Genomic DNA, 15,908 nt, shown 5'->3' on the forward strand with positions numbered 1-15,908 from the left:
TGGATCTTTGTCTCTTTAAGATGAGACGAACTGCCACTCTTAGTCATATATCTTTACTGCACCCTAGGGTTATAAAAACATACATCTTCATTTTGAAAGTCTTTTATTACATCCATAAACATCAGATTGCAGCTGACTGTTCCCTGGATGAGAATTTCCTAGTACTCCGAGTGAGTTTTGACAGGGGGAGGGAATGAAAGTAAGATTGTTGGGGATTTTTTTTTTTTTTTTATTTTTACTGGAACAGTGTTTATAGGGAACTTGTCAGTCTCTGGCACGCTCCAGCCACTGTCAGAGGGCTGAGCAGCGTCGAAGGGAGAGGACACGGGTTTCTCTGCTTATTTTCACTGTCGGACTCAGTGCCATCCCAGGTGCTGCACACGGTGAGTTTTCCTCCTCTCTTACATAGGACGCGGCGTTTCCTTTGTTTCAGGGCTCGGGTTTTGTGAGAAAACTGGAAAACGGGTCTCTGAGAGAAGAACTAATCTCTTCGTTTCCTCTGCTAGCCACTCCGCTGGGAGTTGGAAAAAAGAAAGGGGGGAAAAAAAAAAAAAAGGGAATTAGATCTGAGACTCTCCGAGCACAGAATGCTCGCTCCAGTTTTGAGATCCAGGGGGTAACAGCCAAATTGTTTTGACCGGCAAAGTGAATGCTCTTGACAAAGATTGCTGACATCTCTAATAGGTGAGGAATTGCAAATCCTTTCAACAGGTACAGGAGATATTGTTTAGAAATAAAGGGTAAATGCTGGGCTCTATTTCTGCCTGATGTGTTTTGCCTGGGTGATTGCACTTGTGAGGCATGGTGTTCCCCCGGGGGAAGGACAAGAAGTATCTGCAGAAATGCCATCGGGGTGTTTCTGTGGAGGGTATAAATAGGTGTTCTGTAATCTGCAGAGTGTTTATGAGTGCACTCAATGTTTCCTTTCCTTGAGCATATCCCCAGTGCAGGAATGACTGCAGCACAGGGCAGTTTGCATTAGCTTGTGGGGGAAAGAGGGAACTATCCCAAAACAGCAGCTCAGGGCTCAGCAAAGGTGATTTGTGCTTCCCCTGTCTGTGTGGACACACTAAAAGATGGGAGAACATTGCTATCCTACTTCTTCCTTCCCAAAGTGTGCTGCCCCTCAAAATCTAGGGACCTGTTTTGAGGGGTTGTTTGCTTTTCCCTATGCTAGTGATTGCAATCCTGTGACTGTCTTGGGAAGAGGCTGGGGCTGAATCAGGCTGACTTTCCTGAGCCAGCAGAAGATCCCGAGAGCCGGAGCTGGCAGCGGGAGCTGGGGAGCTGCTGCCACGAGGGCTCCCAGTGTGGCCACTGCTGCAGGAGCTCAGGGAACAATGGGATCTTGACAGGATCCCTGTGGCAGCTCTCTCCAAGCTGTGTTCTCAAGGCAAAAGGGGCTGGGAAACTTGTACCCTGCTGTGTCCATCCCACGAACCAGGAAGGGCAGACCTCATTCTGCAGGGACAGCACTTTGTCATCTCGTGTTTGCCCGGAGTTTATGCAAAGCAGCGCAGTCCTGAGGAATCTGCACCAGAAAAATCTGTCTCCAGGACAGAACTGAAAGGCAAGCTGGGTTTAGTTTTGTGTTCATGAGCTTGGTGTTGCTCATGGGCACTCTGTCACAGTGCGCTGATGGTGTAGAGACACTGACTGTGAGCAGGAGCTTTCAGAAGCTGGCTGTGATTCAGGGTGTCCCGCCCAAGACATGTGAAAGGGGTCTCCTCTCCAAAAGTGCTGCCTTAAAACAAGCCACCTCTCAGAGAGCCAGCCTCCCAAAAACAAACCTCTGAGAAACCTTGACTGTAATCTGCAGGAAGAGCAGGCAGGTGAGACGAGGAGTCATTCCCAAACCCTGACATTGTACAAAGGACCAAAACAATTTTTTGGCCTCACCATCAAATGGAAGCCTGGGGACACCACTTTGCAGAAGGCATGAGGGTGTCTTCTTTCCTCTGTTTTTTTTCTATCATGTCTCCCTTCTATTTTTTTCAGAGAAAGAAGAATTGTTCCAGAATTTATTGGGACAGATTGCTGAGCAGTTCTCGAGGTAAGAAACTGAACATCATTATTAATTTAAAATGCTATTGCTTTTATCAGCCTGAAGTGAAATTTTCACAGGAGGCAGAGGGGCATTTAAGACATCCTTCAAATCCCACTCTGCCTGCCAAATTTAGGTCTGGGACACGTTATTTCCTGCTGACAGCAATACAGTAGCCTAAACCAAAAGCAATTTCAGTGATTATCTTTGATCTAAAAAGGAGACCAAGTAGTAAATGCTCCTTCCCTCTTTGGAAGCAAAAGAAATGCTTCTTTGCTGAACAGTCAAATCATCAGATTTGTTTCATTTTTTCCCCTTTATCACCCAAAAACGTCTCTCCTCCGAGAGGATTTCTCAACATCTGTGTAGCTGCTTATTTAATCCCAGCTGGTTTCAATGAGGCAGATCAGTCCCACCACAGCCCAGCAAATCAGCAGCGTAACTCGACAGGAGGGGAGGAGGTTTCAGAGTGTGCAGACACCAAGACGCTGCTCTGAGACGAAGCATTATCAATTTAACTTGGCTTCCCTGGGGGGCTACAGTAGCAAGTCACTGCTGAGAGAGGGGGAGATGAAGCATTGTAGAGCCACAGGACATTCCCAGGGCCGTAAAAAAACCCTAACTTGTTAATTTTTCTGAAAATTAAACCTGGGTGTATTTTCTGCCCAAATGTTAGCAGTTCCATGGAAAATCTGCTTTTCCTTATGGCAAACGAGGCAGGGCAGATCAATCATAGAGACACAAATATGGACATTTCTAGCAGAAGTTGTTAGCACCTAGGGTAGGTAGAGCTTTAAATGTATAACATTAATACATGAGGGTTTTCTTTCCAGGGTTTTTAAAATCAATGAGCTGAAAACGGAAGTAGCTAATCACTTGGCAATGCTGGAGAAAAAGGTTGAATGTGAGTGTCCCTTTATTCCTATCACAGTGGGAACTGGTGCCTTGTTGTGCCCTCTGATCTGTCCTGCTCCTAGCAGCCCCTCCACTTTATCTAATCCCTTGTCATTTGGCCAACTTTGAGCCCAAAAGGCCACAGGTCAGCCCGTGGTGAGGCGTGGGGATGATGGGAGCCCACGGTGGCACTGGCGTGGGGACCAGGGTGGGCTGGCTGGTGCTGCCAGCATCCATACCACCTCCTGTCCTCCCTTTGAGGGGCTGCTGAGCCCTCTACTGAGCTTTGGGGCCTGGGGCCACTTCCTGCTGTTCCCAAGTCCCTGTGGCAGAGGGTCCCCACCTCCCCATCCCCCCCTTCCAGCCCCTGGCCAGCCCTCCTGTGTCCCCCCTGGCCCAGGTGTCTGTCACCTCCCTGCACCCAGCCGTGACCCCCCCATCCCTCTGCACTCCCTGATCCTCTAACACTGGGGAACCTGATCCCACCCTCACTGGGGCATTTGGTCTGTAATTCCAGAGGGTAACACCCTCCTCCTGCTGTCAGCCAGATCCTCGCACTGTAACACCACCATATCGTTACTGTGCAGCAGCCAACTCAAATTCACCTGGTCAGTGAGCTCCTTTTCTGGTTTTTGGGTTGTTTTGTTTCCCTCTGTGCACCCTCTGAGTTGCTTCAGTACATTATGCAGAACACAGGTCCCAAAGAGGCAGGGAAGGGGTATGATTGAGGTGCTGCCATCCAGTTTTGACTCCAAAGGCCACATCCTTGTGGCTGCTCAGCGTTGAAGTCAGCAGCTGGGAGAGCCTTTCCCAGCACCACAGCTGCAGAAAGCACTTTCCCACTAGGGCTGGCTGGGAAAAAAAAAGACTTTCTGGTTGATGGAAGAAGTTGTTTTCCTGAAACTTCCCCTGACCAGAAGCTACCTTGACCCTGCAGCTGCTTGGGGAGACTGATCCCTTTGTCAGCAGGGAGAGGAAGAAATGTCCTTATTTCAAGAGCAGCAGCAGGGAAACCTCTCCCTGTTGGCCACCCCAGCCTCAGGCTCCTGCTGCTGAGGGGTGTCCGTGGAGGGGACAACCTGCAGCTTGCCTACCCCCCAGAAAGGAACCCAGGTATGAATTCCTCCCTGTCTGTTTGGCTGCTGCTTCTCCCAAGGCTCTGCTGGCTTATTCCCCCCCAAAAAAGAGAAGAGAAAAATTAACTCAGTCACTCTGCATTTTCAGTGAAACTTCTAACCAACTCCACTCCTCAGGGCTAAGTGCCATGGATTAGAGCAAATGAGGTAAGCCTGTGGGTCTTCGTATTCCCTTGGCAGCCCGAGCAATCAACTATCCCAGCCAGCTAGGGGCTGCTTTTGGCCTCTGGTGAACCTCTGGCACACACTGCCTCTCAGCACTGGCAGTAGAGGGAGATAACCAAGGCATTCATGCCATTTCTGGCAGGAAAAAGTTGAGCACTCGCCCACTCCAGCACTTTATTGCTGGTTTAGGGAAGGCAGCCTGCCCAGAGCTGCTGTGCCATGCAGGTGGACCGAATTCCCTGCTCCCCAAAGGAGGGTTCTCCCCCTGAGTGAGTCCCTCTGCTGATGGAGTCAGGAGCTGATGGAGCAATCTGCTGCCACTCTGCCTGAGCGCTCCCCGTCCCGGCTCCAGCAGCCTCACTCAGCCTGTGGCAAGGAGCTCCCTGGGCTGCCTGTCTGCAAGTGCACCCATCTATCTGCTCGAAATCGGGCTCCCAGAGTTTGCAACAGAGCCCAGTCTGCAGCATTCTGAAATAACTCCCCGGGCTGTCATGTTTAAGAGGCAAAACCGTGGGAGAAAGGGAGTGTCCAACCTCCCTGCTCGAGCTGGGCTCCCAGAGGTTGCACTAAGAGCCATGTTTCGTGCTGGATGCAGCCCAAGGATTTCTTTAGACAGCACAGGGTCTTTTCAGAAGGTATTTCTTGCTGCAGAATAGTATAATGGGTCCTTAATCAGTGCACATGACAAGGCCATTTATCATTTGCAAGCCAAATGTGGAAAGAATTGTGCTTTTATTTTGCCTTTTCTTCTGCCTCCCTCAGAGATCCCTTTTCCACCACTTTCACATGTGCTCTCCAGGATTTCTTGCCCAGAGGGGACGTGTGTGTGTGTGTGGGGATAAGTGCTCATGACAGCACTACATCTGCACCTCACATGAAGTGTTCTCAGCTTCCTTCCCATTCCTGCCTAGAGACCGCCCCAGAGATGTGCTTTCAGGGAGCCAAATCTTTCAGCTGATTTTTAAATCCCAGCTAAATCTTGTCACTTCCCCTTGGAAAATGAGTCCACGCAGAGCAAGCACTGGGAATGCTTTGTCCCGTGACTTGACTTTCTCTGTACAGCAGCCCACACATGAATAAGAAAGCTGGCAAAAAAACCTCTTTGCAATTTGTAAGCATTTCACATCTACCTTAAGAAAATAATTATGTAAATTCTCTGCTCCCCCAGAGAGATTTGGGATGAGAACTAAAGAGATGCAACACGAAAAAATGCTCAGGGCTGCCATTTTGCACCAGAACTCCTCTTCTCCCTGCAGTTGCCTGCCCCTACTTCCCTGTTGCTCTGATAACTCTGCTTGGCTCCCACTGCTTCAAACAGGCACTGGCCACCCTTTAGGCATCTTGGCAAATGGGCTACCCAGGAATTTCTCCCAGGTGAATGCACCCAGGTGGTACATAGCAGCACAGGGCCTGCATCTGATCATCATCTGTTGAAAAAAAACACCCAAAAAAGTGCAGGCAGGTATCCAGAATGAAGATATCCAATAAGCAGGACAGCAGCTTGCCTGTATCACAACACTGTGATCACCCAAAGAAGCTGGCTGTAACAATGACAGGAAAAAAATATCAATTTCTAAATGGGATTTTTAAGTGGAGGGCATCCCAGTAAACAAGCATAAATCCCTTCCCCTTTCCTCTCCTAATATGTGGCACTCTGGGCTTAGTTTGTACACATCTCTCCCTTTTCCCTGTTCCAGCTGCAAATCTTTGTTGTTACTCTCAGAAGGAAAACAAAACCGGGGTCTCTGCTTATCTCCAGAGCTGTGCCCTTCAAGGCAGGGTTTTGTCACTTACATGCTGCTCTCCAGATAAGTGTGATCCAGACAGCGATTTTTCTAAGAAAGTTGCTGAATACTGATTGTCCGATTGCACGTTCCCTGGAGTTCCCCGAGCCACCACGGCTCATCCATGCAAACAACAAGTTCAGCAAACAGATGAGATGTGAGATGGTTGCATATGAGTGACATGTACGTAATTAGTGGTGCCATGTCCTTGATCACGCCGATGGTTCGACGAGGGGGAAGGAAAAGGGAGAATTATTCTCATACTCTCACTGAGTTGGGCTCTCTGGGCTATGTGGAATAAAGTGCCCTGCTGCATAAAAAGGCAATCAAACTTTTTGCCTCGTGGCTCTCACAATTACATGCAGAAGGCAAATATAGGATTTTTTTGTGCCGCATGTAGAAATAACCTTTGATTACAGGATTGATCGGCAAAAAGAAGTGACAGATTTTTCAATATTTAAAAAAAAAAAAAAAAGAAATCCATCATTAGAGCCAAATTTTCAACATTTTTCTCTCCCTCCTGCATTCTGACTTTGGTTTTCCTATATCCAGCAATGCCTCTCAGAGCTCCTTAATGCTCTGCACGAACTTTCGAATTAAAACCTTTTATCTTAATGGGAATTCTAATCCTACCGGGATGGTGTTTGCATAGCCGCGCTTATCATCCCATCACGGGAGGGGTTTTTTTTTGCTCAGGATTTCCTCTGATTCGTGCTCTACAGCCGAGAAGTGAAGGCACCAGAAGAGCTGCCTGCTGCTGAGGAAAAGCCGAGATGTTATAGCCATTCAGTGAATTAAAACGCTGTGGCTGTTATCTGCATTGGCAGCAGAGAATTCCTGTGGGTTCCCAAGATCTCTCGCTTTGGCAGCACCTGCACGTGGGAGAGCCGAGGCAGGCTGTGAGAGCTGGCTGCCTCGCTGGATAACCCCAGTGGCAGAGCTCTCTGAAATTTTGCACCACTGTGGAACGAGATCCTGCGACTTTTCGCCATGGTAACACCCCTGTTGTTTTCCTTTGTTGGCAGTGGAAGGCCTGAAAGTGGTGGAGATTGAGAAATGCAAGCGCGACATTAAAAAGATGAGGGAGGAAATGGCAGCGAGAAGCAGCAGGTAAGTTCTGCTTGGGACCTAACCACAGGAATGTGTCTGGTTTCAAACCCTAATGCAACGTTTCCACACAATTATCTCCTGGGATTAGAAGTAAAGGAGCAAGGAAACCAACAAGCATCAAGGACAGTGGCTGTAATTTAACGTTTGAAGATTTACAGCCATTCACCAGTTAAATTAGCTTGGGCCATGGGAATAGAGAAAAAGGTGTTGGGAGTTATTTGTCACCATACAGAATGGGAATTCTTCATCCAGATTTAATGGGAGAGAGAGAATGGGAAAAGAGCTTCTGCACAGTGCAGCCTTTGGTTGGGAACCAGCTAACACTCGAATCAGCTCCAGTATATTCTGGGAAATTACCAAATAAATATGTAGCAGCTCCTCTAATTATGATCTCACGCTATTATAAATCATCCATTTCAAATTCAGCAAGAAATTGGGAATTTACTTTCTGATGCAAGGGCTCATTGTGATGGTGAAGCTCAGTTTTGCTGTAATTAAAACACCAGCAGAAAAAACTGCATTTCGTACGGTGTGTGGTCTCAGCTGGAAAATGCCCCCTGTGTCACTGAAATGCCCCACTAGGACAAACAAATCATCACTGTAAGATTGGGAATACATCTGGGAAGGTTGCTGAAGAGGAATATATCATGCTGCTCAAAATGTGGGTGAAGGGGATTTTTCTCAGCAAATGTAACTATGCTGTCTTGACAGTCTCTCATGGGGTCAGATTTTCTGACCTTTAATCAAAACTGCTTCCTACTGAGGGCAGTGGGAGATGTGCTAAAAGATTCAGGCTTAATAATGACTCAGTTTTATAAATGTTGCCATCCAGATATGTCAGGAGGCACAATGATAATTCATTCCCACGAAGTCCAAGGCCAAATTCAGCTGTCATATTAGCATAAATGCAGAGTAACATTATTAACCTCAGATGTGTGCCTCAGATTTATCCCAGCAGGATGGAATGCAGTCTGCCCTGTGACTTGCATCATTTCTTATCGGGTTGTGTGGGGAAATCTCATGAGAAAAATCCGAGCCCAGGTTGGCAGCAAATGCAAGAGCATGTGCGCTGATTTGTGCTGGGTGTGATGTGTGAAATGTGTGTGCTCATGTGTCTTTCCTTCAGATGTGGTAGGGAGCTGGCAGAGCTGAACAATGATGCACAGGTGGACGGGGAATTAGGTCCAGAAAAAGAAATTACGGCAACTTTGTGTTCGCTCAGTTGCCGCCACACCAAATCAGGAAGTACGAGACTGTCCCAGCAGCCATGACTCATTCCCATCCCAGATCCTGTCACCTTCCAATCTGTATTTTGTGGTCTAAACGACAACCTGTTAACAAGAAAAGCCAGAATGGGAGTGTTCCATCTGCTCTGTGCAGCCAGCTCCAGCTGGGGTGTCACCTTCACCGAGGCCTTGTGGTGAGATGTGACAGGCTCCAAAAGCCAGAGACCAGCACGGGGTGTGAGGCTGGAAAGCTGTGGTAAAAGTGGGTGTGGGGCTCAGCTGGGCACAGACACCCACCCTGGCTTGCTCTGAGCTCACACCCACAGCTGCTCCCGCTGGAGCAGGAGCGGGACTCGCTCTGCTCAGCATCACTTTGGTGCTGTGTCCACATGGCTCTGTCACTGCTCTTCATGGTTACCCTGAGCTGCATCTTCCTCCTCCCAGCTGCACAAAGTCCCTCGTGCTTGCCCAGAATTCTGCCCCTGACTATCAGCAGCCTGTGAGTTTGGGTCCCAAAGCAGCAGCTCGATGTGGATACAACACTGAGGAGAGAACACTCCTTGGTGGCTCCCATCAGGAGCTGCTGAGGAATGAGATGTGGTTCCCTATTCCCAAGCCACTACATCCCCACAGGAGCCAGGCCACCAGCCTGTGGTGCCCCCAGCCTAGGGATGCTTCACTCCAGGGTGGCTGAGCAAGTCTTCTCCCATTGGCATGAGATATGTGTGGGAACAGAGGCGTCCCAGCCAAGTGGAAATGTATTTGCTCTCATTTGGACTTGTCATCCCTTGTGCAGTGTCATTTGCTAGATAACACACTGTGGTTGCAATTAGGGATCACATCTCAGTTTAATTAATGTACATAAATATGTGTGAGAGCCTATATTCCTTCAATAACATCACATTGTACACAGCTGTATGGATGTTTACCTATTCTTATATTTGCTGTCACATTACCAAATGAGAGAGTAAGGCCGAGCAGCCAGGTTTATAAAAGCACAGTGAATTGTGCATCTCTTTCTTTAGAAGAGCAAAGCAGCTCCATTTGCATCCTCCTCAAATTGCTTTTTTTTTGCTTGTCTGCTTTTTGCACTCCCCACTGGCAGATGCTAATAGCATGATGGTGTCATTTAAAATCATGATCATTTGCAGATACAGTTTTACATTTGTGAAGGTCTGATGCATCCTGGCTCTGGTGTGTTCCCCAGTGTGCTGGGATGAAGGCTTCAATATCCTACTACAGCTGGGAATTAGAGATAGCTGGCTGACCCTCAGCTAACCCTGGCAGTCAGCTCCAATTAGGGCAAGGAATGCCCCAATCTCACTATTTTTATCCAACTAATACCCCACACAGTGGAGTTTTGAGGAAGCAGCTTTAGAAATGATTAAGACAGCTTTTCATCAACTGAGAATCTCCTTAAACAGGGCAGGAAAAGGCAGCTGGATGAAGTCAGCTGACAACCATGAACTGTAAAATGACATAACTTTCACAGGATTCAGACACTGCCACCAGAAATGAGAGCAGACATCAATGTTAAGAGGAAAAAAGAGACCTGGACTAATTCCCAACAGAGAAGAGAATCACTAAAAAGAGATACAATACAAAATATAAGAAATAGTCAAGAATGGACAAATAGAGTTAATGGAATGCTTTGCTTGGCTTCTTTTGGGAGGTTTCTTTTTGCTTCCTTTGGCAGGAGGCTTGAAAATTGAGAAAGGATAATCCAAATGTTAGGGCTACAGGGATAAAGCCCTGGAAGTGCTCAAGGCCAGACTGGATGGGGCCCCGAGCAACCTGGCCTAGTGAGCAGCATCCCTGCCCACGGCAGGGCGGGTAGAGCTGGATGAATTTTAAGGTCCCTTCCAATCCAAACCATTCCATGACTCTATAAATGCAAAATGCAGTAAGATCGGCCTTACATGAGAGTTAATGAAGTCCATGTGGACAGCTAAGTGGGAAAAGCCCTTCAAGACCATCAAATCCAGCCTGTGACTGACTCCCATCTTGTCACCCAGCCCAAGGACACGGAGTGCCTTGTCCAGTCCTTCCTTCCTCCAGGGATGGGGACTCCACCACCGCCCTGGACAGCCCCTTCCAATGCTTGACCACCCTTTCAGGGAATGAATTCTCCCTGATGTCCAACCTGTCCCTCCCCTGGCACAGTTTGAGGTCATTTGGGAGAAGAGTCCGACCCCCACCTGGCTGCAACCTCATCAGGGAATTGTAGAGAGCAGTAAGGTCCCCCCTGGTCCTCTGCTCAGATGGGAAAGCATCAGCTTGGCTTTTCCACATGCAGAGGAAAGAAGAGCAGATAACTGGCAGTGGGTGCTGGTGTTAATAACCAGGCAAGTGTTAATTACCTATAACTGCTGGCAATGCCTCCCTTCCTGCAGGATCAGGGAACCAAGCAGAGGCATCTTGCCAAGTCCATGCCTCTCTGCTGTTGTCCCACACGAGGGGCAGCAGCTAAAGAGGTCACACCATCAAAGTGGAAGTTCTTAAGGGCTGCAGCAAGGCTCAGTGGGTGCCTTCACCAGAAAAGCAGCACAGGTGTGCCAGTCCATACCCAGCGTGGTCCCTGGCAGCCCTGGAGAAGGATGCCCACCATGGACAGCAAGCTGCTCCCTGAAATTTGCTTGGTTTAAGGAGAAGTGGTTGGGTATCCATGGATACATGCCTGAACTCAGATGCTCCTCTCTTGAATGCAAATAGACTGAGAAAGGGCAACAGGGGTGTTGCACAAAGGGAGAAAATCCTAAAGAGGATGACACTTCCAAAGCATTTGAACAACACCGCATTAGAAAGGGAGAGGCTGTGGAGTGGGGTGATTCTCTGAGCGGTGCCTACTGGGAGACCAGAGCACTTCTGGCATTTTTTGAAGCACTGTGCTTCTGTTCCCTCAATGTTAACAGATGAATATTTCATTTCAGGACTAACTGTCCCTGCAAGTACAGCTTTTTGGATGAAAACAAGAGGCCGGCTCCCCGGCGGGATGTACCATCCTACCCAAAGGTACCACACAATCCCTGCTCTTCCCATAACCCTACTGCATGGCTGCCATCCTGACAAGCTCTGCTTTACAAAGTGTGACTCCTTAGCCATTAATTCCTAGTTATTCTAAATCCAAGGTCTGATCCAAAACTCCTGCAAGCCAATGGAAAAAGCTGTCAGTTGCCCGCGGTGACTTAAAGTTTAATTCTCAGTAGTCTTTAATACTTGAAAGCTCATTAGTGTTTGAAATGTTAATGAACATTGTGCATTCATCAACATCTAACGATCTTTTGTCTAGTTGTATTTGTTTATTCTCCCTGCTCATAGCAACAATCAAAACCACCCTGCAATTCTGTGTTCTGATTGAAAGTCGTGCTGCTGCCTGTTTTCTCCTAATGGATTATTTTTTAATTTAAAAAGTAATTTATGGGGATGCTTCACCTAGGGAAACAAAGAGAAAATGCGACATTGGATTCTCTCCAAAATGATTCATTGTCCCCGTGAAAATGAGTTAGTGTATTTGCTAGAGAAAACAGTAATGCTGGAAGAAAAATGTCTCCTGGGCAAGTGAAAGTACAAATCCACAGTGATGAATGAGGCTGAAACCATGAAGAGCACAGGGCCTGTGGTCCCAGAACCAGCAGTCTTTGCCCACAAGAATTATTAAAAGCTGCCAGGTTATGCCTGCCCAGTGCCCAGCTCAGACCTTGACAAAACACCAGCTCACACGTGTGCAAATCAAGGTTTAACCATGAGCATCTCCTTGCACACAACAAAGCTGGCTCAGCCACCCTGAATCCTCGTGGTCCTGTGTGATGCAGGTGCATGACACAGACACGGCTCTGTGCACATTTGTCTTCAGAGCCTTGCAGAGCCTTGCAGAGCAGTAAATTCTGCTGTTTATGCTGCTCTGCCTGGAAAAAGTGACCTCCACTGACGCAGAGACTGTGGGACTTCTATTTCTTTTAATTAACTTTTGCCCAGGAGGCTTGTGCTCGTGACACTAACACATGATTTAACAGAACACATCAGTTCTAAGCCAGACTTTTTCCCCTGGTAAGTATATATGTCAGATTAAACCTTGATGGACTGCTGCATTAGGATCTTGAATTAAGAATAAGGGCTATGAAGAGTTGCACTGGTAGTTTTACTCTTCCATTGAAGAGTAAACTGGTAGTTTGTATTTCTGCATTATTCCTAGACCAAAGCTTATGGGATTTTGGGGGTTTGGAGTGATGCCTTGAGAGGCCTCCTAGAAACAGAGACTAGACAGGAGTAAGGGAATAAAGGTAGGTATTTATTTGAAAGGCCTTCAAAGGTACCCCCTGGGGAGCCAGAGGCCACTGCCAAGATGGACCCCAAGGTGGACAACAGGTCATGAGTTCCTCACACTTTTATAGGTTTGGTTCATTTGCATATCAGGGTTAATTCTCCAATTAAAGCTTCAGTTAATGATGTAATTCCCCTCAGCTTGCCCCCCTTTAGAGGCTTTTGGTTTATACTTTTTGGGCCTAGGATGCTCTGGGTGTCCTTGGAGATCAGGGCTGGAGAGGCTTTGTTATGTCAACCTAGCACGAGAGGGCAGAAATTAACAGGCTACAAGAAACTTCAGAGTTACACACCGGGCAGTACAGGATTTGAAAAATATAAAAGTTAAAACCTAAGGCATCAGGAGATTTGTGAAATTTTTTATCAGCTGTCAGGTGCTGGATTTGTCCAATGTCAATGAGGCTGAAGGAAGACGTCACTGCAACACCAAACCTGTACTGCTAATTCGCTGTTTTCTTGCAGAAAGTCACACTAAATGTGCATTGTATATGCAAATGCAAAACTCCTTGTCTTCTGAAGGAGGAAAATTAATCTTCAGTGGTGTTCCTCCTTGAATTAAGTATCAAACAATTTGATGGCTCAGAAATTGTCATTCACCTGCTCAGGAGAGTAAACCCAACCCAGAGACAGCCATGGTAAATGGGCCAGTTGAAGCCACAAGGTTTTTGAGTCCCAAAACCACTGATGAATAGAGTCTTGAACAGATGAATCTGTAGAATCCTGATATCCCCATGTCTTCTAACCCTCCACATCCCTTTTTTTCATTTTGTACACAGCCGTAACTGGTGAATGAGCTTGATTTTGTTTCAAGCTTCTGAGCGTAATGATAAAAAATCACTTGAATCTTGCAGGCCGACAACCAATTTGAAACTGTGGGCACTCTTGAAAAACACACTCAAAGTGAGAGCATAAATCATCTGAAAATAAACATATCATCCCCACCAGCTAATTTAGCACTGTAAGCAGAGACACTTCACACCACCCCTCCCCAACGGGCAGCTTCGAGTGCCGCCGATGCTCTGCAGGCAGCAGAACCAGTGCAGCAGGGATGGGTCTGTGCCCTGTGCCTTTGATTCCCTGTGCTGGATTTAGCCATGACCCTGTCCTTAACACCTCCACTCCCTTTTCTCCCAAGCCCTGCTCCACAAGGATCTGGCCCAATGTGCAGCTGCAAGCTGGTGGGAAGGATGAGGAGGGTTGGGTGGCCAGAGGGAGAGATCATTTGCTCTCTCCTTGGGAAATGTGGTTCATGGCTTGTGAATGGAACCCCGGGAGTCCCAAGGACATGCCAATAGCAATTCCCATGCCAGGGACACCCTTGTTTACAGCTCCTGCCTTTCTCTCTGCAGTACATGCTGTCCCAGGAGACCATTGAGGCTCTGCGGAAACCAACCTTTGATGTCTGGCTGTGGGAGCCCAACGAGGTGAGGATGCCACATTAGCTGGGCTGGCACTTTCTGAGAGCCAACAAGGTCAGAAGAGCCCTTTGAGACAGTCTTCAGGGTCTTTCCCTTTTTCCTGCCCCTTACTCTCTATACATTTATTTTATTTCCATACCACACCAGAATGCAGTGCTTCTTCCTAGCAGATGCCAGGTAGATTATGCTGCTTATCATATCCTGGCCCCTCTTTATTTGCTCTTTAATCTCTTCCTAGCAGTCCCTCAACTGGTGCACTGTCATTACTGCCACATGAGTTCTCTCATACCATTTTATCTGAACAAATCAATCCCCAGAGAAGTGTGTGCTTAAGCACATCATCAATAAGTCCACTCAAATCAATAAAGCAGCAGGCAGAGGTGCAGGCACTGATTCACACCCCTTCAGCTGAGGGTTTTTCTGCAGTTTGTTCTGAAGAGGTTGCAAGGCTGCATTCACAACCAATTAGTATCTTCTTATTGCTTCATTTTCTTCTTTTTCTTACTGCTATTAGTGTTGTTCATGGTTCATCACTTGTACTGCAGAAGGTTCTGGAAGGTCCATGAGTAAGCCTCTGTGGAAGCGTGAAGGAGAAGGATGTTAAGAGTCGACAGCTTATAACATAATGTAAAACCAGATTTAGCAAATACTAGCAAACCTCACTTCAGAAAAACGTAGTGGAGGACAGGACTAAACCAGGGGTTTAGTGCTGTTTTTTTCCCAGGGAAAAGCTCAGGTAGTTCTGGAAGCAGCCCCAGCAGCAATCACCTTAATTACCTCCTCCATCAGAGGTTGTGCATGCAGAGTCATTCTGGCTCAGCATGACAAGGAAAAACACCCCATGCACAGCCACAGGAACAGCATATCCCCTTCAGGATATTTCCTGTGTCTGGTGGAACAACAGAAGGGCTCTCTGGTGGCTTTAGGTCCATCTCCCATTCGCTGAGGCTGGCAGAGCTTTCCTCATGTGGCCAGAGGTGCTCTGCAGCCACTGCTCCCTCGCCAGCTCTTTCCCTCTGTACCATGGCCACAAATGCCTGTCAGGTCTTTGCAGCAAGAGGGAACTACAATCTGACAGGTGGACCATAACACTGCTGGCTTGTTGTTGTTCTGACTGTTAAGAAAGAATGAGGAGAGACATTATCCATGGATTCCTGTGGGCCAGGGGACAGTGCTTTAGCACAGTAACTCGTTCAGAGGGCTAGGAAACATTATATGGTGGCATGAACAAGGCAAACAGGAGGGTGTGGAGATTAAACTTGCCCTGCAAGGAGGAGTCTGCTCAGAAATGAGATTCCACACAAGCTGTGGTGAGCCGAGCACCATATGGGTTTATCTCACCCTCTTAGCTCTGCTTTATGTTTACAGAGAATATTTCAATTCTGTCAGTGCTTGTTTAGCAGCGAGTGTTTGCCCACGTGCTCAGTGTGGGACAGGCAGGTCATAAACCACAGTCATCTGTAAGCAAATGAAAAATGTGCTCTGCAGCATCTCAGTAAACCGAGCTTTGCAGCAAGCCTGGGTCCTCTTTCTCAAATGGCCTCTCACTTTTCAAGCCCTAAAAGAATCCCATATTCAAGCTTTTGCTGCTGACCAAGAAAGCTAAACGTGAAAACTGAGGTTCTCCTGTGTTCAGAGGCAGGAGTTCTGTGACTGAGTCGCCTCGTCACACACCCAAAGCTCTCTTGGCAACAGCTGCTTTTCTAAGGATAATTCAGCACTTCTGGATAAAGATTATTGTCTTGGAAAGTCTTCTATGAAACTATTGCAAAACATATATTCTACCAGGACAAGTGGATCTTCAGCAAAAT

At 47.4% G+C, this 15,908-nt stretch overlaps 1 protein-coding gene and 1 long non-coding RNA gene across 6 annotated transcripts in view; one reads left to right on the forward strand and one right to left on the reverse strand.

The window, feature by feature from the left end:
* The window catches only part of PDE9A (phosphodiesterase 9A), a 36,037-nt gene that overhangs the window by 7,845 nt on the left and 12,284 nt on the right, over positions 1–15,908 (forward strand). For 2 of the 5 annotated variants that reach the window (XM_069019535.1, XM_069019445.1), the window contains 5 exons: positions 1,999–2,053; positions 2,878–2,948; positions 7,049–7,133; positions 11,290–11,371; positions 14,029–14,103. In XM_069019535.1, coding sequence (XP_068875636.1) covers positions 1,999–2,053; positions 2,878–2,948; positions 7,049–7,133; positions 11,290–11,371; positions 14,029–14,103 — 368 coding nt within the window. Of the gene's footprint in view, positions 1–303; positions 384–1,998; positions 2,054–2,877; positions 2,949–3,963; positions 4,052–4,162; positions 4,222–7,048; positions 7,134–11,289; positions 11,372–14,028; positions 14,104–15,908 lie in introns of those variants that run through there. The other 3 variants (XM_069019778.1, XM_069019622.1, XM_069019706.1) reach the window with 3 other exon arrangements.
* LOC138112565 (uncharacterized) lies at positions 87–3,630 on the reverse strand. The gene is made up of 2 exons (XR_011151771.1): positions 3,544–3,630; positions 87–514 (listed from the first exon to the last, which is right to left on the reverse strand). It is a non-coding gene; the product is annotated as an uncharacterized lncRNA (long non-coding RNA).

This window comes from Aphelocoma coerulescens, chromosome 1 (assembly GCF_041296385.1).
Source record: "Aphelocoma coerulescens isolate FSJ_1873_10779 chromosome 1, UR_Acoe_1.0, whole genome shotgun sequence".
NCBI classification, from domain to species: Eukaryota; Metazoa; Chordata; class Aves; order Passeriformes; family Corvidae; genus Aphelocoma; species Aphelocoma coerulescens.